The following is a 25130-nucleotide window of genomic DNA, read 5'->3' as shown; positions in this document are numbered from 1 at the left end:
CATGTCCCCCGCCAGTTCTGGGGAAACCCCAGCCCACATGGCCACACTCATAGCAGCAGGTTCGGGAGCTGGGGTTCCCCTGAAGTCCCCACAGCTGGACTATCCCACTTCATTCTTTTGAACCCTTCGCAGAACCCCTTTCCTTTGTGAAGCTTCTCCAAGGCTAAGTGACACGGCTTTGGGGAACTTGGTCTGTATTCTGTCCTGTACTGGGCTGAAGAAATAGCAATAAATATAATTGCTACAATTTTTCCAGTGGGTATTAAGCACCAGCTGTATTTGGAGGAATTCCTAAAGGTAACCTCACCCATTTGAGCATGAAATCCTCAGAGATGCCCAGTAGAGACTGCTGGCCCTACTTGGTAAGAGGAAATGGGACTGGAGATGGGAGGTGACGTTCCCAAGGAGATACAGTTGGTTGAGTGTGAGACCAGCTAGAGGTTATGTGGGACGTTCTCTTCTGTGCTCAGGCTCCACCTGGCTGGGCTCACAGGACTGAGGTGAGCTTTACCCTGCTTCCACTCACGCCGTGGGTGAAGCCCTCAGTGGGGGCAGAGTCAGCTGGAGTTATTTAGAGGGGGCCTCCTGACTGGTCAGTCACTCAAGTGGGGACAGTGCTTGGGGAGTACCAGAGCTTTGAGGCCCAGGAAGGTAACTCCTGTCCCTCTGAGAGCCCAGGGGAGAGATGGATCAGACAGCGACTCCATCCCTGGGGGCTGTCTCAGCCACATTGGGTCCGGACAGGTGTGGTGGGCTGGGGAGGAGAGGAGGTTTGCAGCCTTGGGCCTGTGTGAGGGGAGGGTAGGGAATGGTGACTGAGTCTGGGTTAGTGCCACCATGAGGACCCAGCTCAGTGTCTCTAGAGCCACAGCAGGCCGCACCGGACAGGTGTGGAGAGAGGGGCTGACACTGCGGGGATCCAGGACACAGGAGGCCCCTCTGGGTGGCATGGGAGGGAGTGTGACAGTCTTTTCTGCCTGGCCATGAGGAAGCTGCACATTAGAGGGGTGGCGATTTTCTGGAGGTAGGGATGGTGGCTGAGTGTAGGAACTCAAACTCAAACCTGGGAGCTATGGTCTGGGGTCCCTGCAGCAGAGGTTGGGGTCTGAGCCTCTCTGCCATGTGACCTCAGGCAGGTCTCAATTTCTCTGCACGTGAGCAATCTAAACTGCAATAGGGAGGGAGGTGGGGGAGGAGGCAGGGGTTGGCAGCCTTCATTTGGCAGCCCAGAGCTAAAGTGTGTCACTGAAAACAGAAGCATCCATCGATTTCAATGTTTTATATCCATATCAGTATCAACGTACCATACAAAACCCGCCTGCCAGCCTAGCCAGACAGGCAGGAAAAGGGGGTTGGGGTCCGTGGGTGGCATAGAAAATCAGGGCTCTCGTCCCAAAAGAGGAGAGAAAAGAGGGCTTTAGGTACACTTAAGGAAAAATAAAATCAGAGCCCAACATGATGGAGAAGACTTAAGTCTGCGTTGACTACGGTGCTGTGGGCAGCGTTATGTGCCGGCTGCCCAGAGGTGCTGGTGGCCTCAGTTCCTGGGAGGCCTGGGGTCAGCCTGTGAGTTTATTTTTAATTATTTTCTTTTTCAGGGGTACTTCTTGGCAGCAGCCCCACGGTGGGGACAACCCGGGGCCGGGTTTCACTTCAGGGTTTGAAGGGGAAGTTGGGGTCTATGGGGCAGGTCCCGCCTGGCCCCAGACGTCACGGCTGAGGTTCTTGGAAGTGGCCAAGCGAAGTTCCTTCCTACCCTGACCCCAGGTCTATGGCTTAAAAATCGGGGCACCCAGGCGGGGGCCACGCAACCCAGGGGCCTCTGTAAACACGGCAGGTGCAGCCAGGTGGGGCTCTGGGGACCCCTGGAGGCCCGTGGGGGACAGGGCACAAGGTTGTGGGTGGCCAGAGCCGTTGGAGGGCAGTGATTATGGGGGCAGGGGCTGTGGAGTTGGGGAGGCGGGACCCCCAACATGGATACACAGAGACGGGGAAGGGGGGAGAGAGAGAGGGGACGGACAGATGGAGCTAGAGAGAGACAGAGTGACATCGGGGGACAGAAAGAGACCCAGATAAAGATGGAGAGAGAGGCAGACACAGAGGAGAGACTGAGACAGAACTGCAGAGAGAGAAAGAGAAAAGCAGACACACCTGGAGAGATGCACAAAGAAGAGACAGGCAGAGGAAACCCAAGGAAGAGACAGATTAGAAAGACGGTCCAGATGCGCGGCCACCGCAGCCTCCGGCCGGCGCGGCTCTGCTCTGGGCGCGCGCGCCTGCTCAGCGAGCAGCGGGCGGGGGCCCAGGCCCGGGGGCGCGCACGGGGTGAGCGAGCGTGACGGTCAGCGCGTCATTGTGCTGCACCAGGGAGGCGTGCTGGTAGTGGAGGACGAGCTCCTTCAGGGACCCGTACAGGTTGTAGGGCTCCGCGAAGCCGAAGCCCGTGGCCGTGCGGTAGATGACGCAGTGCTTGGTATCGCCGTCCACCCTGCGGGGGGCCCGACTGGGTCAGAAGGGCGCCCACCCTCGCAGGCTTTCCCAACTCCGCCCCACGGCTCCTCTCAGGTGACCCCGTCCGGGACCCCTGCTTCCCCACCTCCTGGGTGCTGGCTGCCGATCTGGCCCCGACCCTGCCATCTCCTGCTTTGATCCTGCCCCAGCTTCCTGCCCTGTTCCCAAGAACCCAGGGGTTCTTCCCGACTGTCTCCCAAGGCCGAACATACAGCTGGTGCTCAATGAGAGCCCTAAGAAGGAATGGGTGGATCCCCCTCCCAACACTCAGCCATTCTCAGTTCCCAGGCCAGGCACTCACACCACAGAACAGGCGTAGCAACCCCGCTGGCTGCTCTCACGGATGAGGAAGGTACCGTCCCGCTTGCCACTCAGCATTTCCTCAGCTTGGGTGCGGTTGATCTTGCCTACATACCATGTGCGTTCCTCGTGGTGGGGGAGGTCATCCTCATCCTCCATCAGTGAGTACTGGCTGTGGGGGCGGCAGGGAGGAGCCCTGGTCACTTACTCACCAGCCTCCAAGGTCCCTCTGTCACCTGGACAACGCTCCTTCCCTGGTGAACTCCTATTCACCCTGCAAAACCCACAAAAACGGCCCCTCCTCTAAGAACACCCCTCCACCCTCCGCCTGAAGTGGTCACTCACTCCTCAGTCTCGTTCTTGATCCCCAACCATTCGTTGATTTTCTTCTGCCGGGCACCTTTCTGAGTGAGCCACCTGGAGGGAAGAGGAAAGGTGGGCTCCTGCTGCTTGGCTGGGAGGGGAACAGAGGCTGCAGCATAGGAAAGGCAAGCCCTCCGTGGTCCTGACCAGCCAGGCTGGAGGCAAGGGCTGACCAGAGTAGGTTTTGGGTGCAGTACCCCCGGTTGCCACAAGGGGTCAGCCTCGGCCAGGACAAGGACAGCTTCAACCCAGGTGGATGCCCCAGGCATGCCAGGGAACCCCGCTCCGCTGTCCCCCCACCCCTTACCCCGCCCCATTTATTGTTTCTGTTAACACTTTTTTGAGACCCCAGACTGTGCCATCACAAGGTGCTATCAGCATCAGAGGCTCAGTCCAGGGGGCTGCACGTAGTGTGCCTTTGCACATGGCAGCTGTCTGTTCTGAACCTTAGTTTCCCCCACCTGCGAAAGGGAAACTTCACAATATTTCAGAGGACCAAGCGAGCTAATGTATGCACGGTGCTCAGCGCACAGTGGGTGCACACAAGTGTCAAAGGCCCAGGTGGGAGGGGGAAGCCTCAGAAACAGGATCTTGGGCTCAGGTTGGGCACTGTATGCCGGGTCACGGAGTAGGCATTCATGGAGCGGATCCTGTCGGGGGCTCCCAGTGACTCAGCTGTGTAGCAGCAGTGCTACCATTTCACAGCTGAGGCTGAATGGAGCTGCTGTACAGGGACCCCTTTTTTTGGAGGCACCATGCTTAGTTCCTTGGCCAGGGATCAAACTCGTGCCCCCTGCCATGGAAGCAGAGAGTCTTGTCCGCTGGATCACCAGGGAAGTCCAAGAGCCCTTCTGAGCGGGCCAGGAGGGGCCTGATCAAAGGGGAAGGGGGCTGGTGGACAGAGGAGGGGGTAGGGAGGTAGATGGGACTACCTGGTGGAGGTGAGTGAGACACATGCAGAGGTCACCCCTCCAGGTGCCCCTGCATTAACGGGGGGGGCCCCCAGGCGAGCGCAGAGCCAGGCACTCACACAAGGTACTGGTCTCGGATCTTGCGCAACTGCATGAGGTCTGGCTTGAGGCTGTTCATGCGCTTGTCGATCTCTCGGTTGTCAGAGGCCTGTGCCCGCAGCTCCTGCTCCAGCTTTGTGCGGCTCTCATGGATCTCAGCAATGCGAGACTTGAGCCGCTCCGAGTTGAGCAGGATCCTGTGGGAGGAGTGGCTCAGAGGCCTCACACTGGCTCCCAGTCTCTAAGCCTCTGGACAGGTTGCTTCCCTGAGTTCTCTTTCTGGTAAACTCCTATTCATCCTTCAAAGTCCACTTAAACTGACCCTCTCTCCCCCCTGGAACCCAGGTTGCCCACCCTGTTTCCTCTCTTTCCCCACTTGAGCTGTGTTGGAGCAGGGTGCGGCAGGGCAGAGAAGAGGAACTGCACTCACCTCTGCATTTCTTTCTCATTGCCCTCACGTCGGAAGCGCTCCAGATACTCCTTGCTGCACTTCTCCTGCGTCTGGCCCTGCTCTTCAAAGATCTTGATGGTCTCATTGAAGGCTTCGATGGCTGTGCGCTTCATCTGCAGTTCCTGGAAGAGGGGGTAAGTCTGAGCACCTCCTGGGACTCCCGGCAAGGCCCTCAGGAGAGGTAAAGGCAGATCCCCACTCTGATATGGAGACATTGCTCAAGCTGGTCCCTCCACCAGGTGCACTGTTCCTCCAGCTGCACCGAAGGAACTCCTATTCAGCCTTCAAAACCCACATACCCCAACCCACTCTTCTTTTAGATTCTCCTTTGGGCATCTTCAAAACAACTGGGTGCATGAGCGCTGCTGAGAATTAATCATAAATCTAGTTGCTACAATTCATGGAGCTCCTTCTCAGGGTAGATGCTGCTGCACCAAGCCCCTTTCATGCATCCTCTCATCAAACCTCCCAACAGCCTATACAAAGTCAGAATTGTTAATGGGGAAACTGAGGCTCAGGGGGCCTAAGCCATTTCCAAGGTCAGGATGCTCCTAACTGATCCCAGACAGTTGTCCTGTCCACTCAGAACCTCAGGTAACCTGTCTCTAGAAAGGAGACAAGAAGGAGACTGCTCCGAGATTACAGGGGAGACAGAAACTCCCTGAGGGAGATGGGATGTTCAGTCTGAATAACTTGCATCTCAACTTACAAAAGAAGTTTATTAACACAGTCCTGGAGTGACAAAACCTTTCCCCACTTGCCTGTTTTTAAAAGATACTGCTCCTGCTCTTTCCCATGACCTCCTGACCCTTTGTCTTAGGCAACTCTCGGTGAGGTGGTTGCCATCATTTTGATAACATCCAGGTTGAAGGGGATGGAAAAGAAAAGGAACCGAAACTCATGGTCCCAGTTTCCAGACGGGGAGACTGAGACCCAGGGGCTCAACCAAGACACCTCCCATGGCTCAGCCGCTCGCGAGGCTGCTTGGTACCTCCTCATCTGTGTTTTTGTTTGCTTTTAGAATCATATATATTGATTTCTGGGCTTCCCTCATAGCTCAGTTGGTAAAGAATCTGCCTGCAATGCAGGAGTCACGGATTTAATCCCTAGGTCGGGAAGATCCTCTGGAGAAGGAAATGGCAACCCACTCCAGTATTCTTGCCTGGAGAATCCCATGGACAGAGGAGCCTGGCGGGCTACAGTCCACGGGATCGCAGGAGTCAGACGCAACTTAGCAACTACACCACCACTGCACTGATTTCTGTCCTCAGGGCAGTCCCTGGTGCTAAGAGCCTGCTCTGTGACCTGGAAGTGGACGTCTGGCACTGCCACCTTGGCACTGCCCTCCGTGCCCAGGCCTCCTTGGGGTGTGCTTGCCAGTGGTACCTGGGAGGTGCGCGTGTACTCCTCGTAGAGCTGGTCGTACTCGCGGCTCTTGTCCTGGTACTGCTGGTGGTAGACCTTGAGCTGGGCACCCACCGCCTCCACGCTGTCCTCCTTGACGATCTGGTCCTGGGAATACCCGGTGCCATCAGGCAAGCTACCTGGGAAACTGAGGCCCAGTGCCAGTCGGGCACTGCCAACCCCCACCCCCAGCGCCCACCGCAGCCCCCAACCTGTTGGTACTTGGACACCGGGTAGAGGAGCCGCGTGTCCAGCTTGGCGTTGTACTGGGCCAGTGACTCATGGCGGTAGTGGGTGATGAGGTCCACGACAGAGCAGAAGGTGAGCGGCTCCGAGAAGCCGTAGTGCCCGTCTCGGTGGAAGACCTTGATCAGCTTGTTGTTTCCGCCCTTCCTGGGGTGGGTGAGGGGGTGTCAGTGCCCAGCAGCAGGTCCATCCGTGTGCCACGGCCCATGCGGCCCCCAGTCCTCTGACCTGAGTGGCCCCCTCCCACCCCTCACCCCTGGACTCCTTGAAGGGATGGGCCCCCACCTGAGGGTCAGCGTGTACTCTCCCTGGATCTTGCTGGAGGCATCTCGGACCAGGAAGGTGCCGTCGGGCGTGTCCCGCAGTTTCTCGTTTACCTCCTCCCTGTGGAGACAGCCGGGATGGGGGCTGCCCGCCGGGAGACCCTGCCCCTTAGCTTCTGCGGCCCCGCCCAGCAGTCCTACCTGGAGATGTCACCCCAGTACCACTCGGCATCTTGCAGGGAGGGTGGGCTGCCCCCATTGGCCAGGCCTGTGGGGGCTGGCTTTGTCTTGGGGGGTTTTGGTGGCAGTGCTGGGGGACAGGAAAACAAATACGCATTGAGCACCAACTGTATACCAGGGTGAGCTCCCCTGGCAACTGAGCCTGCTGATACTGGCAGGGCCCCGAGCCAGCATTCTCATCCCCAACAATAAGAGCTAATCCAAGGGGGTGGCGGTCACCTGGGGGGGCAACCTCCTGCTCCTCCAGGTGTTCCTGAAGCAGCTTCTCCACCAGCAGCGCAGGAAAGTCGGGGGTGGGCTCGGCCCTAGGGGGAAGGGGAGCGTGGTGAGTGCTGGTGTGCGCATGGCCTTGTGCGTACTTGCACACCTGGCAGGGGGTATGTGTGAAAGCACGCGAGTGGAAGAAGAGTGGATGCTGCGGGCAGGCGTGGGAGACCCACTACTGCTTCTGTACATGCAGCAAGCGATGGGTAAGTGCTCATACAACAAACAACAGGAGTCCAGCACCCGGGGTGGGGAAGCAGAAAGCAAGTACAGACACAATCCACTTGCCTGCTCTGGTCCAAGCCCCTTCGCCTTGTCCCCAGCCCTGATGGAGTCTTCTTGGAGCTCAAGTCTCACCCACAGTTATCTTTCCTAGCCCGCCCATCACGACAGCTCTGGCCTCTTCCCCGTGGGGCCCGGATCCACGCTCCTCTCCTCCTCCTAGACCCCTCTCTGGCTACGTCTCCAGCCACACCTTCCTCTAGGGCCCCACCCCTTTCTGCTACGACTCAGCCCCGCCCCCCAGCGTCGGCCTCTCACCCGTCGGGCGCGCCCCCTGGCGGCGGAGAGGGCGGCGGCGGCGCGCGCAGCAGCAGCGGCCCGAAGGTGGCGCCCAGGGCACGGACCGCGGGGCCCGGGGCTGGGGCGCGCCTGGCCACCCGGCCCAGGTGCTGGAGCAGGAAGCGCAGCGTGAGCGCGTGGTGCAGTGGCAGCGTCGGGGGCTCCAGCGCCGGCCCCACGGGCCCCGCAGCCTCTGCGGACAGATGGCCAGGGTTGGGTGAGACAGAGCCTGAGCCCGCCTGCCCCAGTGCCTTCCCCAGCCCGGGCTTCCCGCCAGATTTACCCCGCAGGGCTCGGTGTGCCTCGGCCGCGGCCTCGGGTGTCACGAGGGGCGCCGGCAGCGCCAGCAGGAAGCTTTTCACACCCTCTGACAGGGCTGCCGCATCCCACTGCTCCACATCACCCAGGGACCAGTCTGTGGGTGCAAGGGGGATACCTCGGTACAAGGCGGGCGCAGGGACGGGACACATCCGTCCAGGGCAGGTTCCTTTCCCACTCGCCCACTGAAGCTTGCCCTCACCTGTGCGCATGGTGGGTGGCTCAGGCCTGTAGCTGTCCAACCCTGGGGGGAAGGGATGGGGTAGGTCAGGGTCACCCTAGGTGCCAAGGCCAGCTCTCAAATGCTGCCTCTACCCCATGTGGGGTCTGGGGTGGCTACTCAACCTCCCAGAGGTGAGAGCAGAGGGAGGGGAGGGAGATGGTAGCAGAGGGCAGGGCACATGCTATGACGGGGTCCACTTCCCTAGGGAGTTATTCCTTCCCCAACTCAACATGGAGACCCGGGGCATCCAGACTCAGCCTCTCCATGCAACTTGAGCCCCGGGAAGAGGATGAGCTGCCCATCCCCAGAGGCAAGCAAGCAGAATCCAGGGGCTGCAGCTAGGCCAAGGCTCACCTGTCCGTTCAATGGCCTCCACCAGCTTCACCAGGATAGGGGGAGCCACATCAGGGGGGGAGAACTGCTCGGGTAGGTCAGGGAGTGTCAGGCCTGGCAGGAGGGGACACAGTGTTGGCAGGGTCCCTAGAAGGACCCCACCCCAGTCTTTGCCTGCTGCGTCTCAGCCCAAGGGCCTGGCATCCGGCCCACCACCCTGGGGGAGACGGAAGGCCCAGCTGGGATGGCCGAGCTGGTGGGACACAACCTTGTGGGTTTAAAAGGTCAGTTCACACAACTAGATGCGAGGTGGAGTGGGTTGAGCAGTGTCAACCAAATGAGATGTCCACTCCCTAATCTCTCAGGTATAATTAAGGATTTCACGATGAGACCATCTTGGATTAGGGGTCCTAAACCCAAGGACTGGTGTCTTTATAAGAGAAGGCCATCTGAAGAGAGAGGCAGAGATTGGGGTGATGTAGCAATAAACCGAGGTATGCCTGGAACCCCTAAAAGCTGGAAGAAGCAAGGAAAGCTCCTCCCTTAAGGTCTCTGGAGAGAGCACAGCCCTGCCCACACCTTGGTCTAGACTTCTGGTCTCTAGAACCATGAGAGAACATGCTCCCGTTGTTTGAACGGCCACTGGCTGTGGCCGTTCATTACAGCAGCCACAGGACGCTCATCAGCAGGTTTAGGACTCTGCTGTTGCTTGCTGGGCAACCTCGGGCACAGGACCTACCCTCTCTGTGCCTCGGATCCTGCAACTGAGAAACTGGTCAATGGCATCATGTCTCCTTTCTTAGCGGGAACAACAAAGCAGTTGAAAAGAATAAAAGGAAAATATCTCATCGCAGTCAGGACATCTCATCCCAAGAAAATTTCTCCATTTTCTAAGTCATTTTTTTTAATGTCCCCCCCTTTTAAAAAATGCTGACCCCCTTCCCTGTCCCAGCCCCCTGCTGGCCCCACATTTCGCTCCACCCAACCTTTTGTGTTCAGGCGCTCTCTGTCGGCACAGCCACCATTTGATGCAGCTTTGGCCCTTGGCGGGGACGCCCTGGCACACAGCAGGGGCAAGCCAGGGCCTGTGGGGCCTCCCTGAGTGATGGGCCAGGTGGTGCTTGAGCTGCAGAAAGGCCCAGCTGTGTCAAAAATGCAAAAAAAAAAAAAAAAAAAGAGCAAACAAGGGGAGGTGGGTGACATCCGGCTGGTAAGGGGGCCACAGTTCCGAAACTCCACTCTGAAATTTGCCTGTCTGCAACGCAGGGAGGGAGATCCCATTAGAATAGGCGTCACCCCCCATTTTAAGGATGAGAAACTGAGTTTCAGGAAAAGAGCAAGCTCCCCTAGATGCACAGGCCGGTGGGGCCCCAGGTGACATCAGGGCTAGGCACGCAGCTCTCTGTGCAGAGCTGCATGGAGGGAAGGCAGGCAGCTACAGCGTGTTGCCTAGTGGTCCTCGGGGGGTTAGGGCTTGAACAAAAGGACCAATACCGCCCCCCCATTTCCAGATGAGGAGACCGAGGCCTGGAGAGGGCTGGCCCTAGCCCATGTCACGTGGCCCCGGGAGACTGGGAGGGTGGAGCTGGGTGGCCGCCTGGGAGTGGGGATGTGTGTGGTGGCTGGACCCAGGCCAGGCAGAGGAGGGAGGCGGCTGTTACCAGGGGGAGAGGCAGACTCTGGCGGGGAGCCCGGATGGGGCCGCCTCCTGCTCCTCCAGGCTGAGGCGGGACGCAGGCACAGGCTCTGGAGACACCAGATGCTGCAAAGCCCAAGCCTGCAGCATGCCGCCTCGGCACCCCGCCATGCCACTCCATGCAGTGGGGACTCTGGGCTGACCCTCTTTGGGCATCAGAGTCCCTTGGGCACAAAACCAGGTGGGCCATTGGGAGGGGCCATGGTGCCTCTCAAGGCTTTGGTCTTCACTGGGTGACTCCCTGAGCGAGTGGTTCGACTTCCTGGCACCTTGGTCTCCCCATGTGTACACAGGGCCACCATGAGTGATGAGGCAGACCATGCTGGGTGCTCAGCACTCATCGGCCTCCTTCCTACAACTTGTGCCTCAGTTTCCCTGCCCAGCATACAGCCTGGCATGCAGTCACAATGTATGTTCAGTGCCCTGGTTCTCCACTCCCAGCACGCTCTTTGGAGGGAGGGGTGGCCGAGGGTCTCTTTGAAAGGGATGGAGCATCCTCACACGCCACTGTGCTGCGTGGCCTCGACTGAGTAGCCCACCTTTGGGCTTTTTGGCTCCCATCATTCTGGAAATCAGAAAACCAGGGTTACAACAAAGGGGGGCGGGTTTCTCAAGGGATTCCGTCTGCAAACCACAAGATGAAGTTAAATTGAGCCTCTGAATCTTACTGGACACTCCCTATTGTCTTCAAAACCAACCCCATGAAATCCAAGGGGAGGACCCGGCCCCTTCTTCACTCTGCTTCGCTTGTCAGGGCTGGCTCCCTGAACCTGCTGCGACATTCCCTCAGGGCCTTTGTCTTTGCTATGTCTGCTGCCTTCTCCCCCTACTCTCTGAGAGGCGTCTTTCTCTTGGCAGCTGTCATCACTTGATCACCTTTTTCTCACTTCTTGAACCAGAAGCCCCGTGAGAGCAGGGCGAGGCTCGTGTGTCCGCCTCTGGGTGCCCAGCCACAAACTGCACCCAGCCCTCCATAGCAGTGTAATTGACACCTGCCAACCAATCAGATATCCTCATTCCTCCTCTCCAGGGAGAAGCACCATCGCCTCATGGGAAAGAGGAAACAGGGTCTGGGGGCACTCTCGGTTTCCCTCATCCCTGCCAGGGGCCCAATCTGCTGCTCACCTGGCTCAGGGGGCCCGTCTCGGGGCCTGGCGGGCAGTGGGCGGGGGCCACGTGGGCGAGGGCCAGGCCGGGCCAGGGCCACGGGCCCCAGGAACTCCACATAGGTGCCAGGGAAGTCACCGCGTTGCCGGGTACGCTCATTGAGGCCAGGCATCCAGCCGACGCTCTGCGGGCAGCGCTCGTTGCCCTCGGCCACGCCCAGCGCCTGCAGGGCGGCCCTGCTCACCACCAGCACATCACCCGGAAGTAGCTCCAGGTCCTCCGGCCGCTCCCGGCGGAATGGGTACAATGCACGGTATTGGAAGCCCTCAGGGCCAGCCATGGCTGGCAGGGTGGGGTCTGGATGGTCAGGTGGCTGCTTGGGGCCCCAGTGGCCCCATCAGCCCGGGGTGGGGGGCCGGGAGGGTCCGATGGATGGGCTTGGGGACTCAGGCTTCGATTTCCACCAAGAAGTTACAGGCGACCACCTGGGATGCTCACGCTTTGCTTCCCACCATTATTTCACGACCCAAACAAGGGTCCCTCGTTGCTTGTTCCACCATTCGTCAACTGGTGGGAGGGGGTCGGCAGCCTGATCTCAGGTCACTCAGCTGCTGCGTCCCCCCTCAATCCGTAGGGCGGGGCCAGGTTGCTCACTCCCTCACGAGGGGGGCCATCGGCTCCCGAGGCTGGCGGCTCTTCCAGCTGCGCCAGGCGAGGGGGCCGAGGGCACAGGCTGTCACCATGCTCGGCTCGGGACACCGACCTAGGGGGAGAGGGGCGGGGCAGCATGAGTCGGTTTGAACTCCTGCCACCCTCAATTCAGAGCCAAACCCAAATCCCAGGTTAGAGCCCCCTAACTGGGTACCCCTGGGTCAGTCCCTGCACCTCTCTGGGCCTCCGTTTCCCCAGCTGTAAGATGGGTGAATAGCCCTCCCTTGGGGTTGTTGGGCGCAGAGCTCCCAAGAATCTGCCCTGGGCACACTGCAAGTTCAGTAAACAAGTTCTTCTTCGCCCCTGTTAGAGATGGGGAAACTAAGGCTCAGAGCAGGCAGGTCTCTGTTTGGACCATTCAGTGGGCCAGGAAGCCAGGACTGAAAAGCTCAGAGCTGCCCATTTTCACAAGGCCCAGGATGCATCCATCCCCAATGGCCAGTTAAACCCTGAGTGCTCAGAGCGTAATGTGCAGGGTGTAATGGGAGATGATGTTCAATGTGCTGTGGAGCCCTGAGGAGGGGCTGGGATGGCTGAGCGCAGTAAGAGGCGGCAGGGGCCAAAAGGGATAGGGAATGAAGTCCAAGCAGATGTCATAGCACAAGCAAAGGTGAGTCCAAGCAAATGGATCTCTGATCTCTGCAGGGGGAGGAGAGAACGGGGCGCTGTGGGGGCAGGGGGGGGGTCCCTGACATGTCTCAGCTTCAGGCCCACAGTAGGTACTTAAAACAGAAGAGGGTTGGTGGGAATCCAAGAGGGCCTTAGCCCCAGAATAGACATGGAGCTGGGAAAGGGTAGCAGGAAGGAGGGCACTGCAGTTGCCAAGCGGGTGGCTGCTGTATGCAGGGGCAATGATCACCCCCAAGGAGTCACCAATCTCGGGAGATACGGCCCAGCACAGACACAGTCTCAATCACAGCCCTGCAGGTTGGGTCTTCCTGAGAGATTGGGCGTGGGGTGGGGTGGGGGGGCGGTGCTTTTCTGAAAGGCGTTTCCTCACAGAGGACAGGAGGAGCGCTGGTCAGAAAGACTAGTACAGGCAAAGGCTTGACGGCAAGAAATACTTGTCAAGAGTTCAGAGTGGCCTTAAGAAAGCCACAGGCCAGGCAGGGCCTTGGGGGCCAGGTAGAGGGTCAGGCTTTATCCGTCGACCACGGGGAAACGCTAGAGGTGTCCAAGTACTGAGCACAAGCTCCACATTCCGGGACGCCCCAACATATCCACTCCCTGGCCCCCCATTCTACAGATGGGGAAACTGAGGCCCAGCGACAGGGACGTCCAGAAAACCGCCTGATTCCGCTGGCCTGCCCGCCTCCGCGCCCTGCCGTGCACACGTTTGCACACGCCCCGGTGTGCGCGCCTGGGAACCAGCGCTCCCCGAATCCAAGAGGCGGGGTGGAGGGGCCAGGCTGGGGGCTTGGCGGAGGATGCAGGGCCTGCGCGCTCACGCGCGTGCAAACGCGCACTCGGGCCTGCGTGGACCCCGAAGCCCAGCTCGGGGGCCAGAGCGCAGTCGACCCTCTACCGTCTTGCACCCCACTACCCCACTATGCCCCACACAATGCCTGGGCGCCCCCTCTTTACTGCTCGACGCCCCCCTCCCGGCAGGGCCTCCCTCAATTCAGGGCCGCGGCTCCAACCCCTTATCTCTGCCTACAGTTCGCCGTTCCACCCTCATCCTCCAGGGCAGGCTGCACCAGGGCCAGGTCGAGCCCGAGGCCTCTCGCTCCCTGCGGCCCCCAGTTCCCGCGGGGCCCGATGCAGCCCTGCTCGCGTTCCGGCTTCCACCGCGGCCCCATACTCTGCCTGGGCGCCCCGCATCTGAGCGCACCCTCAACCCCGCCTGCCACGCGGACAGCTCACACTTACCTGGTCGTAGCCGCCACCGCAGCCGCCGCGGCCACCGTCACGCCGAACCGAGCCAGACCCGTGGCTTCACCGCGGCCGCCGTCGCCGCAGCCGCGGGATCCCCGCCTCCGCCGCTGCCGCCGCGGTTCCGAACGGTGGGGCCCGCCCCCCGGCGGAAATGGCCGAGTGCATTCGGGCCGGGCGGGTGCTCTGGGGCCGAGGCGGGGCCAGAGGACGGCCGACTGCTTCCGGAAAGAGCCGAACGTACTCCCGCGGGACTGGAGGGGAACGTGGGGGGAACGTGGCCAGAGACAGCCGATCATTTCCGGAAACAGTCGAACACAATCGGATCAGATGAATCACTCGCAGGCTGGACCCGGCTAGACTCGGCTGTACTGAGATGCCTGAGATTCCGGAAACGGCCGAGCGCTCTCCAGCCGGACTCGCAAAACAGGCTGGGCCCCGAAACTTCGGAAACTTACTGGAAAGAACCAAGTGTGCTTGGCCCCAAACGAGGCCCTGAGGACTTAGATCCAGAGGCGACTACCCACTTCCGGAAACTGCCGAGGCAGGGACGGCTCCCGAGAGCAAGTGAGGTGGCCCTGAGCTCAAGGAACTGAAGGTGGCATTTAGGTGGAACGGGCTCGCCACAGAAAGCTGAACGTTTCAGGAAACAAGCTGAGGGCCCAGAAGGGATCAGGCTTCAAAGCCGGGGTTTCCATGGTAGCCCAGAGCGTCTAGAAACAACTGAATTAACTCGCGGGCGGAGAGAACTACCCCAATGCCGGCCCGCAGGCGTATGACTGTTTCCGGAAAGAGCCGAAGACACTCGGAAATAAGGGGCGTGGCTAAAGTTTCCGACCCTTCCTAACACTTCAAAAGTAATCTTAACGCACTCAGGCTGGGTTCCGACGTGGTGAAGGGAATTTTAGGGCACAGCCCAAGCGAAGACCAGTATAAAAAGGTCACAAAGATGGTTTATTTGTTCATTATCACAGTTTCAAGGCCCAGACGGTGTCTGTAGGAAGCTTTTAGGGACAGAGCCCATGATAGGTACTCAACCGGGAGAGGGTAGCTGGAGACCTGGATCAGAGAAGGCATCAAGAAGGATCTCAATGGTGAGCTCCCAGCAGCCTTCAAAACCCACTTCAAGCGACTTTGAGCCAAGGGTCTATTTTCATCCGACCCCACCCCACTCTTCCCTTACCCTTTTCTCGGCCCCTCAGAAATCCAGACATCGGACCTCCTCTTTGTAAATGTGAGCTTTTATTCAGTCAGCTCCAGGATGGAAGGCGGGAGCAAAAATCATGCACAGCCTTGATCTAGCTCCAACACCAGGCAGTGCCGTGTGGGTGGCTCCGGAAGGAACGCAGAGTGGGCTGCAGAGCCTGGAAAGTGCCCTTATCCTGTGGGACACAGCCATTACGTTAGCCATCTCCCAGTGGAAGACGGAGGCTCTGAGATGCCCAGTGGGTCACACAGCATTTCAGGGGAGAGGGTTGGAATCGGAGTCTGCTGTATCTGACAACAGATTCTCCACAGCTCCCTTGACAATGCCCAGGACAGGGGCTGGCTGCATGACTCTTACCAGGAAAGCGTGGGGCATGTCTTTGCCCCTTGCCAGGCCTTAGTTATGGGGAGGACAACACTACCTCCAGCCTTCTCAAGGCTGACTGAGGAAGAAGCCACAAGTAAAAGCGCTTGGCATACAGTAGGTGCTCAATAAATAGTCATTAGTATTAGTTTTGTAAACACAAGGAAACTGAGGCACAGAGTGGGGAAGCCATTTTCCCAGAGCCAGTGAAGCCAAGATTGCAACTTGGGCCTCACTGCCCCCCAGTTGGATTTTCTTATTCAGATTTCATCCCGGCAAGGCTGTGACGTATCGAAGGCACCTCCCAGGGGGTGTTTCAGACACATCATGGTCAAGTTCTCACCCTGGTAGGCATCAAATACAAAAAATTCTTGTCCAGGGTGGACATTCTTCCCCTACCCTGGCAGTGCCCTTTGAGGCCTCTGCCTCCTGGGGCATCAGTGTCTGCCTGTGAAGTGGATGACTCCTCTGTCTATATTTGGTGAACTTCTACTCATACATCAAAGCCCCAGTTCCCACAACCCCTAAGCCTATAGAACTGGAGGCAGACTTTAGCAAGGCTGGCCTAGAGATGGAAGCCATGATAGTGGCAAGTGGCCTGCAGAATCCAGTCCATCATCAGAATTACTTTGTTTTGTGGTGGAGGGGAATTGTCTACAGACTTTCCAAGTCATCCAAACTGGGCCTGGACTGATAAGCTAGGCTGCATCCCTTCAAATGTATGGGTCTTGAGTCAGGGATGGGATCAAGTAACACACACACACACAAACTTTAAAAGAACGGGAAAACCATAAAACATGAACACGCGTTGACTTGTCCAAAGTGCTTCCTTCTCAGCCCGCGGGGGCAGGGTTTACAGATGGGTCCCAGGTGCCTGGGGCAAGACCTGGGCAGCCGCCTTAAGGTGGTGACTCAGTCTGACTGTCGCTTATAAAAAGTAATAAATTAGTTGCAGGGATCTGCTGCTATTTACAATGCCACCCTAGTCTCCCATTCCTGCCCCTACGGACCCCTGATCGGCCAGCTCCAGAACATGAAGGAGGCACTGTGTACACCGTCCAGCAAGAACTGTGATGGCCTCTCTTCTTTCAGATGTCAGAGGCTGGTGGCTCAGTCTCCATCCAGGTGTCAGTTTATGGAAAACACATTCCACAGAAAATGCATTGACTGCCAGGCCAGGGGGAGGCCAAGCAGATTAGTCTTTCCCAGAGGGTCCAAGGGCTCCTGACACAGCCTCAGCGCCCTCCACGGCAATTTGCGGCACCAAGGTGGGTGGCCCAGTGGCTTCTTCCAGTGGCTCATCAAAGCTCACCTCCTGCACGGCCTCTTGCTTCTTGAAGGAGTCTCGGCGCTCAGATAGATGCAGCCGTCGCATGATCACCAGCTCAGACTCCGGCCCGCGGCTGCGGCGCCCCAGATCCCCATCCAGTCGCTCACCTGTACCCAGCTTGTCAGCTGACTGGCCTCGGCGCAGCCTTGGGGATCGGGCAGGCACAGGCGGGTGCCCTGGCAGGGGTGAGGGTGAGCGGGGTGGGGGCGCAGGCACAAGTGGGCAGGCCAGTGGGGAGGGTGGGATGCTGCTGGTGGACTTGCGGCGGCCGGCTTTGGGGCGAGGTGGCCCGAGCTTGGCGGCCAGGCCATGCAGGGAGCTGGGGCGGGTGTGGCCGGCGGCAGCTGGAGATGCAGGGCTGCTGGAACTTGGGGATACACTGGGTGGAGACGCTGTGTCTGCGGGTGACAGGGGAGGGTCAGGCCACCAGTCTCAATGTCCTAGCCTCGAGGTGGGGTCCTGGGACTGACTGCAAAGCCCATATCATTTCCAGGCATGTGGTCACCTATCAGGCCTGGTTTTCCCTTTGTCTGCGCAGGTTCTTCCTCTGGCTTAGATCTGGTAAACTCCTATTCAACCATCAGAGCTCTAGCACCTTTTCACCCACTTCTTATCTAAATATCCCAGCAAATCATTCGGCCAAAGGTACCTGTCCACTGTCCATCTGTCCATCCCATGAGCCATCCACCCACTGGTCCAGGAATTTATCCAATAAGGGCCCTGCCTCTGCCTGTACCCACTCTCCACCCCTACGCCTCAGCCTCAGAGGATGTCTGGTCTAAGGAGGGCAGCGATGGCACAGATACTCCCAGCCCCCTGAGGTCAGGGCAGGCTAGAGGGAGAGACAGCAGTGGGGTCCTCAGAAGGCAGGGAGGGCTTCCGGAGAGCAGCTCTGTGGCTCTCCTCTAGGATGCCTGCCTTCCTCTGTGGACTGCCCCAGCCTGTCTCTCTTCCCCTCTAGACTGATGCTAACCCAGTGGAAACAGGGGTGTCCATCTCTGGCTGTCTCTCACAGACTGGGGAACCTCAGGGGGATCATCCTTTCCTGCTCTAGAACTATCCTTCCATATCTTCTCTGGCTCACTCACTCTCTGTGGCTCCCTACTGCCCCCCCCACCCCCGAGTTTGAGCCCAGCTCTTTGGCTCGATCCATCCCCCAACCCCCTCTCCCTAGCCTCCCTCTAGCTTTCGCATCCCTCTTGTCTAGACCCCCACTGCTTATGATGCTCCCTTCTGCTGGACACACCCTTCCCTGCCCTCACACCTGCCCTGCCCACCCCAGGCTGCTTTTGAGACTGTCATTCATCATGTCACTTCATCCTTCCAACTCTGTTCGTCCCCCCTCCCTGGGCCAAACACTGCAGCCCTGTGTGGCCCCTCCTCCCAGGGTGGTTCTGGGGTGTGCACCCACCTGCTGGGGCATCGGGAGCCGGGCTGCGGCAGGGTGTGGTGGGGCTGGGGGACAGGCTGTGGGTGGGGGAGCCCGGGAGGCTTTCGCTGGACGACAGGGACTGGTGGAGGCCGGAGGAGAAGCTGCGGCTTGTGTGCAGCACAGACGACTGTTTTGAGATCTTCTTGAAGAGCGATTTCCGCCTAGGGGTTAGAAATCCAGTGTCTCCACAAGTCCCGCCCCCCCAGTGGCCAGGGCTGCCCAAGCTCACCATGCATCCTACATCAACCCTCCACAGGGGCCGGCCCACTGCTCACCGGTCCTGTGTCTCCCGCCTTCGGCTCCGCTTGCTCCTGCGCGCCATGCGGCCCTTGGTCACGTTCTTCCGCGCGGGGCCCACCTTGATGGACGTGTTCTCCAGTGCTGTGGTCCGAAGGGCAATCTTGTTGCCACTCTGCAGGAAGGATGGCGAGGGGTCGCCAGTGTGCCTCCTAGCCGGTGAGCCCTCTACCCACCTACTCGTCCATCAAAAGCCCTGGATCCTAACCACCCAGTTCACAACTAGTGACCTCCCCACTCACTGGGCCAAAGGTGGATATGTGCCATCTGTCCATCCATCCAGTGAGCCATCGACTCACCCACTGGTCCCAGGAGCTATCCAACCAGCGGCCCGCCTCCTCACTTGTGCCCACCTTTCCTCCCCCAGGCCTCAGCCCTCAAGGAGGCAGGAGGCAAAGATGGCCTCCTGATACTACCCCCACAGGGTCAAGATGGGCCAGAGGGAAGGTCAGGAGTGGGGCCCCCAGGGGGCTTCCTGGAGGAGTGGCTATGAGGGGTGATATAAGGGGGCTAAAGAAGGAAGCTGGGACTTTCCTGGCTGTCCAGTGATTAGGACTGGCGATTCCACTGCACGGGGTGCGGGTTTGATCCCTGTTCAGGGAACTAAGGTCCCGCATGCCACTTGGCCAAAAAAATCAAAAAGAAGGAAGAAAAAGAGAAGAAAGAAGCAGAGGGGAGGAGGAATGCAGGGCCCAAGTGGAATGCTGTGGTTGGAGGGGGAGAACCACACAGAAGAGGCAGCTGAGACAAAGGGGAGGGCACGGGGGTTACCGCAGCAGGGCGGGGAGATCAGGGTGCTCCGAGGATGGACCAGGGGTGGGGGCTCAGAGCCCTGTGGGTAGGCCGGGGGGGAGGTGGGGGGGTAGGGGGGAGAGGGCTGCACCTTCAGCAACAGCTCGACGACGTCCCTGTGCACCAGTCCCAGGACGGACTCCCCGTTGATGTGGGTGATCAGGTCCCCAGCTCGCAGGCCCGCCTCCTGGGCAGGGCTTCCTTCCTCCACACTCTGGGGTGGGGGTAGCAGGGGGCAGGCGGTCAGTGGTCTGGGCCCCACAGACAGAGACCCCAGCCCAGCTGAGTCAGCCTCGGGCCCCCAGCAAGCGGATGCTTCCACTCTGCCTGGTTTCCCAGCTTTCCCAGACTAACAAACGCAGCTCTGCAGGGAAAGCCCTGCACCAGGGCAGGGCCGGACTCCAACCAGGTCCGGCTGTTCCTGCCCATCCTGGGGCCAACTTACCCATACCACGTGGTGCACAGTGTAGACGTCACTGTCGCCCATGTAGACGCGGATTGCCCGCAGATTGAAGCCGTACTTCTTGCCCGAGCTGTGGATGACGATGGGGGGCCGCAGGTTGCCACACACAGGGGAAGGGTCTCGGCTTGGAGAGGAGTCGCGGGACGATGGGTTAGAGGACAGTGAGCGTGGGGACAGGGGGCTCATGAGGGGGCCACCGCTGCCATCATCTGTAGGGACAAGGTTCAGGGAGGGGGTCAATGCCTTGCGGGGCCCCTCACAAGGCACCTTCCCCTTCCCCTGCACACTGATGGCTGTTTAATGTTTTTGTTTTTTGACCACACCACGTGGCCTGTAGGATCTTAGCTCCCTGACCAGGGGTCGAACCATGCCCCCTCTAGTGGGAGCACAGAGTCTTAATCACTGGACCACCAGGGAAGTTCCCATACTGATCACTCTGGCTGCTTTGCTGCTGCTTCAATGCCCCCAGACACCTCTCCCTCCCCTTCGAGTCTTGGCACATGCAGCGCCCACTGCCAAGAATTCCAGTGCCCTCCCCATGCTGCTTCCCCTCTCCTGGGCTCAGCCGTAAACAGCAGCCCCCACATCACCTGGAAGGACCCCTGCCAGCTACCACTGGCCAAAACTGCCTCCACCCTGTGGTTAAAAATGGATGTGGGCAGGCACGCCAAGACAAGGCTGGGCCATGGGCGTTACCTGCTGTGATGATGAGCGACAGGGCGGACACCGAGGCTGACTTGGGCACGCGGCCTCCGCTGGGGGAGGTCCTGGACTTCTCCGGGGCAGAGTCTCTCTGGCTCCCGAGGCGGCGGCCCCGGCCAGCATCCAGGGCCCGTGGCGTGGAGTGTCGCGCACCGGTGCTGTTGCTTCGTAGGCGCGCATGGCTGAGGGCGGCGGTGTCAGCTGTGAGGGACAACACGGTCGGGGGTTAGTCTGCCCCACCCTCCAGCTTACCATGTGGCCCTTCTGCCCTCAGAAGGCAAAGCCCCTTCCTTCCTGGTCGGCATGCACACAGTCCAGTCTCCTGGCTGTTACACAGGCCGTTCGCTTTTCTTGCACACCCTTCCTGCACTGCTCTTCCTGGGAAGCTCCATTCTTCAGGTCCCCTCCTTCACGAAGCTTTCCCCCCATTCCAGTTAGATCCCTACTCCCACTCTCAGAGCTCCCCAGTTCAATTCCTCTCTCCTGTCCTGATCCACTGAAGCTGAGGGTATCATCCCTAGACTGAGGCCTTTCAAGTGAACGTTCTCTCTAGAGAACTCCTACTTATCCTTCAAAACCCATCGTAAATAGTCCCTCCTGTGGGAAATTGTCCATAAGACTACCACTCCCATCCTGGATTCTACCTACCAGAGAGGCTGGAGGGCTTGGGTATCACTGGGGTGGCTTCTTGGGGAGCATCGGGCTCCCCCAGAATGAAGATGGGCCTTTTGGGGCCCACAGGACCGGGGCCAGCTCCCTCATCCTCTGATGAGAAGGCAAACTTGGGCATCGTGTCCAGGCTGATGGTGTTCAGGAGAGATGGGCTAGGGCCCCTCTCAGGCTGGGAGGAGGAGGAGTGGCAAGAGGAACCAGAAGATGTGCAGGATCTCAGCCTGTAGTGGGGAACAGCCTGCGTCACACGTGCCCGGTGCCCTCACCCCAGAGCACCCAGTCTCCTCTAGTGGCTGCATCTTGACTCTCAGCCTAGAGTCCGAGATGATCTGTAAAGACAAAGTGAGCTCCCGTGCCTGTTCCATCCTCTGTGACTGCCCAGAGAACTCCTATTCATCTTTCAAAACTCAGCCTCCAATGCCCCTCCTCAAGCAGACATTGATTATTTGTGTTGAGCCTGGACTTTGACAGATGAACAAGACTTTGTGAGCATGACCAAAGGGCATTCTGGGCAGAGGAAACAAGCAGAAGCCTAGAAACATGATGGTGTATGGATGCTTTTACCTGTAGTATGGTTAGGAATGCAACTCCAAAGGGAGTGATAACAGAGGCCAGGTTGGCAGGGGTCTGATAGACCGGCCAATATGTTTGACCCTTTTCTACTGGGCCACTGGGCAGCTCTTTCCAATGTTAGGCTTGGTGGCTCCACCTCCCAGCAGGCTCCACTCCCCAGCCCACCTACCGGACCTCAGTGGTGCTCAGCCGGCGCCCATAGTCCCCCTCGTTGCTGCGCTCCCACCCTTCCTCCCGGTCCTCACTGAAGCTCCGTTCAGCGAAGGTCGGGGTGGGCTGGGCGGCCAGGAACTCAGAACTGCTATAGACCTGGGAAGCAATTAAAAATAACAGTCACAACAACCGCATCCCTGGGGGATGGCTTAGTTGAGTGCTTCCTACATGCCCAACGCTTCTGAGTCATTTCCTCAAATCCTTTCTCACCACTTCTTTAAAGACACAGTGTCTTTAGCCTACTGTACAGATGGAGAGACTGAGGCTCTGACAGGCTTGGTTACCAAGGGGCCACAGCTGAAGTTTCCCGCCCTTGGGGCTCAGGCCCATAAGCAGTGCAGGTTTTGGGAGGTTTTGGTCACGCTGCGCGGCGTGCAGGCTCTTAGTTCCCCCACCAGGAACTGAACCCATGCCCCCTGCCGTGGAAGCTTGGAGTCTTGACCACTGGGCCGCCAGGGAAGTCCCTGCGCAGGTTTATTGATCCAATTATAAACAAAGGAAGGAACTTAAGTGGAGCTCATAACACCCAGCAGAGCAGGTCTATCCACAATTGCCCCAAAGTGGAAAAAACCAAAATGGTTCATCAGCTGATGAGTGGATAAACAAAACGGTGGTCTAGTCACACAGTGGAATATTGCTCAGCCACAACAAGGAGTGAAGCTCGGACAGGCTATCGCGTAGATCCGTCTTAAGGAGCCAGAAACGGAATTCCCTAGTGATTCAGTAGTTAGGACTCCGCGTTCTCATTGCTGCTGGGTTCAGTCCCTGGTCAGAGATCTAAGACCCTACAAGCCATGCAGGGAAGCCAAAAAAAAAAAAAAAGCCAGGGACTTGGCGGGTGGTCCAGTGGCTAAGACTCTGAGCTCCCAATGCAGGGGGCGGGGATTTGATCCCTGGTCAGGGAACTAGATCCCACGCACTGCAACTAAGAGTCCACACAGCCAAATAAATACATATTTTAAAAAACCAGCAGCAGCAGCAGCCAGACACCAAAGTCCACAGAGTGTATGGAGTAGACACATGGAAAGGGGCCCCGGAAGGAATCTCTCCTGAGGTCCTGGGGTTTCTCCAAGTGTTGGGATCTCAGAATCCAGACGAAGGGAGATCAGGGCCTAGGTTCTAGCCCTAGCTTGGTTCCCTTCCGGGCTGGTTTTCCCCTCCCATCTCTGTGGTTCTGCGCTGGCCAAGTTTGGGCTCATAACTGGCCCAGGGGGTCGTGGGGGGTGGGGATTAGCAGGGCTCAGCTGGCCTTGTCTGCAGGAGGCTCCCACGAGGTGAAGCAGCACCCCTTCTTCCAGATGCTGGACTGGGTGATATATGATATGTATCACATCCATTTATCATGTATGTGATATGTCCAGTACAGGTAAATGCACAGAAACAGAAAGCAGATCGCTGGTTGTTGGGGGTGAGGGAGGGGGAGACAGGAGGGGGAGATAAGAGTGACTGCAGACAGGTACAAAGTTGCTCTTTGGGCATGATGGAAATGTTCTGGAACCAGATAAACGTTGTGACGGTTGCACAACACTGTGAATGTACTAAATGTCACTGGATTGTACAGTTTAAAAGAGTTAAAATAGTATATTTTATGTTATATATATTTCACTACAATGAAAAAATTTGAAAAAAAAAAAAAAAAAACAAACAGGGACTCCCCTGATGGTCCAGTGGTTAAGAATCCGACTTGCAATGCAGGGGGCACAGGTTTGATTCCCAAGACGGGGAACTAAGCCCGTGAGCTGCTGAGCCCGTGAGCCTCAACTAGGGATGAAGCCCACAGGTTGCAGTGAATATTCCACATGCCGCAGCTAAGGCCTGACACAGCCAAAAGAAACAAGACAACCCCAAACAAACATCCTGCCCTGCTTCCGAGTGCCAGCTACACCCAGGGTCGCAGGCTCACCTTGCTGAAGCGGTGGGAGCAGGACGAGAACTGGGGGATCTCCGTGGACGACTCCTCGTCGTTGGTCTCGTCATCTTCAGAGCCCAGGTGGCGGTAACGTTCCGAGCGGGCTGCAGGAGGGAAAGGCGTCGCCCACCTGATGCCCGGAGGCAGACACAGGGGTGATGTGGGGAGGGCTCCCGGGTGGGGAGACACTCAGAGCACAGGCGCTGAGGTGGGACTATGCCTGGTACGTTCAGGACAGAGGAGGCTTGGGTGGCAGATTTAGCTGCTATTTAGTTGCTCGCTCATGTCCGACTCTTTGCGACCCCGTGGACTGTAGCCTGCCAGGCTGCTCTGTCCATGGGATTTCCCAGGCAAGAATACTGGAGTGGGTTTGTGTGCCCTCCTCCAGGGAATCTTCCCGACCCAGGGATCAAACCCACGTCTCCTGAATTGGCAGGTGGATTTTCTACCTGTGAGCCACAGGGAAGCCCTGGCAAATTAGTGTCTGGGAATAAATCCCAGGTGTGTCCCTAAAAGTTGTGGGGCCCTGGATGGGAATTCCTGTGTCTCAGTTTCTTCACTCTTGAGATGGTTCCCCTAGAGCTGGGTAACACTGCACAGCTCAAACATAAAGGATGTTTCTCATTTTACAGAAAAGGAAACAGAGGACCTCTGCCATGCTCAAGGTCACACATCCAGTTCTGGAGGAGGCGCTGGAAGCCAAGGGCATTTACTCTGGGATTGGCCAGAGCCCCACGTAGGGAGAGGGAGATTTGTCTGAGCCCATCTGAAGTGCTTGAGGGGAGCACCTCCACCCAAGCTGAGTGAGGTAGCCCACCCTCCTGTGTGACAGGCAAGGTTCCATGCCTGGTCAGGGCTGAGATTCAGGAGGCTGAACCTGATGGGGGATCCCAGAAAAGGGTCTGCCACCCTAAGTAGCTTGGTGTCCCCTCCCACAACCCAAGGGGGTGCTGCAGTACCTGAGCTCAGATGCAAAGGAAATCCTAGCAGGGGGGTGTGTGGGGGTGTGGGGGGTGGGGCAGAAAGCACACACATGCCCAGAGTCCTGGAAACCTCAGGAAGTCAGAAGCTCTAGGCCCAGGGTGAGGCACCGAGCTGGGATAGGGACCCTGGCAAAGACCCCTTGCCGCCCTAGGAGAGTGCGGGACAACACAGCCCGTCTCCTGGGCCCCAGCTTACTGTCGAAGTAGCTGGTGTCGTCCTCCGCTTCCAGCTGTGGCACAAACTCGGCCTTGTGTCGCAGCAGTCCGGCCCAGTCCAGCGTCCAGAAGAAGGGGTGCTGCTTCACCTCATGGGTGCCTCCT

At 58.4% G+C, this 25130-nt stretch overlaps 2 protein-coding genes across 12 annotated transcripts in view; both read right to left on the bottom strand.

Moving 5' to 3' along the window:
• PIK3R2 (phosphoinositide-3-kinase regulatory subunit 2) lies at positions 1265 to 14001 on the bottom strand. Of its 2 annotated transcripts, XM_018051424.1 has the most exons (17): positions 13871 to 14001; positions 11309 to 12053; positions 9474 to 9629; positions 8509 to 8601; positions 8134 to 8175; positions 7897 to 8028; positions 7593 to 7806; positions 7008 to 7093; positions 6750 to 6858; positions 6571 to 6669; positions 6252 to 6432; positions 6022 to 6147; positions 4615 to 4757; positions 4205 to 4381; positions 3157 to 3228; positions 2813 to 2983; positions 1265 to 2488 (listed from the first exon to the last, which is right to left on the bottom strand). In XM_018051424.1, exons 2-17 carry the CDS (start codon positions 11628 to 11630, stop codon positions 2281 to 2283), a joined length of 2331 nt encoding a protein of 776 aa, XP_017906913.1. In that variant the 5' UTR covers positions 11631 to 12053; positions 13871 to 14001; the 3' UTR covers positions 1265 to 2280. The 2 variants fall into 2 exon arrangements, with proteins under 2 accessions (XP_017906913.1, XP_017906914.1); XM_018051425.1 differs by lacking the exon at positions 9474 to 9629.
• Positions 14807 to 25130, bottom strand: part of MAST3 (microtubule associated serine/threonine kinase 3) — a 41793-nt gene continuing 31469 nt past the window's right edge. For all 10 annotated transcript variants that reach the window (XM_018051421.1, XM_018051418.1, XM_018051419.1 and 7 more), the window contains 10 exons: positions 25006 to 25128; positions 23821 to 23930; positions 21874 to 22013; positions 21108 to 21352; positions 20454 to 20660; positions 19740 to 19966; positions 19386 to 19508; positions 18481 to 18617; positions 18185 to 18366; positions 14807 to 17171 (listed from right to left, as the gene is read on the bottom strand). In XM_018051421.1, coding sequence (XP_017906910.1) covers positions 16639 to 17171; positions 18185 to 18366; positions 18481 to 18617; positions 19386 to 19508; positions 19740 to 19966; positions 20454 to 20660; positions 21108 to 21352; positions 21874 to 22013; positions 23821 to 23930; positions 25006 to 25128 — 2027 coding nt within the window. In that variant the 3' untranslated portion in view covers positions 14807 to 16638. The remainder of the gene's footprint in view (positions 17172 to 18184; positions 18367 to 18480; positions 18618 to 19385; positions 19509 to 19739; positions 19967 to 20453; positions 20661 to 21107; positions 21353 to 21873; positions 22014 to 23820; positions 23931 to 25005; positions 25129 to 25130) is intronic.

Source organism: Capra hircus, chromosome 7 (genome assembly GCF_001704415.2).
Source record: "Capra hircus breed San Clemente chromosome 7, ASM170441v1, whole genome shotgun sequence".
Classification (NCBI taxonomy): Eukaryota; Metazoa; Chordata; class Mammalia; order Artiodactyla; family Bovidae; genus Capra; species Capra hircus.
The sequence above is the reverse complement of the archived record's forward strand: the minus strand, read 5'-3'. Positions and strand labels throughout refer to the sequence as shown.

What these genes read in the sequence shown, in the direction of transcription:
- PIK3R2 (XM_018051424.1), bottom strand. Translation starts at nt 11,630, where the DNA reads ATGGCTGGCCCTGAGGGCTTCCAATACCGTGCATTGTACCCATTCCGC. An exon ending in GAGTACACGCTGACCCTCAG is followed by an intron (nt 6,433 to 6,570) that starts GTGGGGGCCCAT and finishes CACCCACCCCAG; the next exon opens with GAAGGGCGGAAACAACAAGC. An exon ending in AATGAGAAAGAAATGCAGAG is followed by an intron (nt 4,382 to 4,614) that starts GTGAGTGCAGTT and finishes CTCCTCCCACAG; the next exon opens with GATCCTGCTCAACTCGGAGC.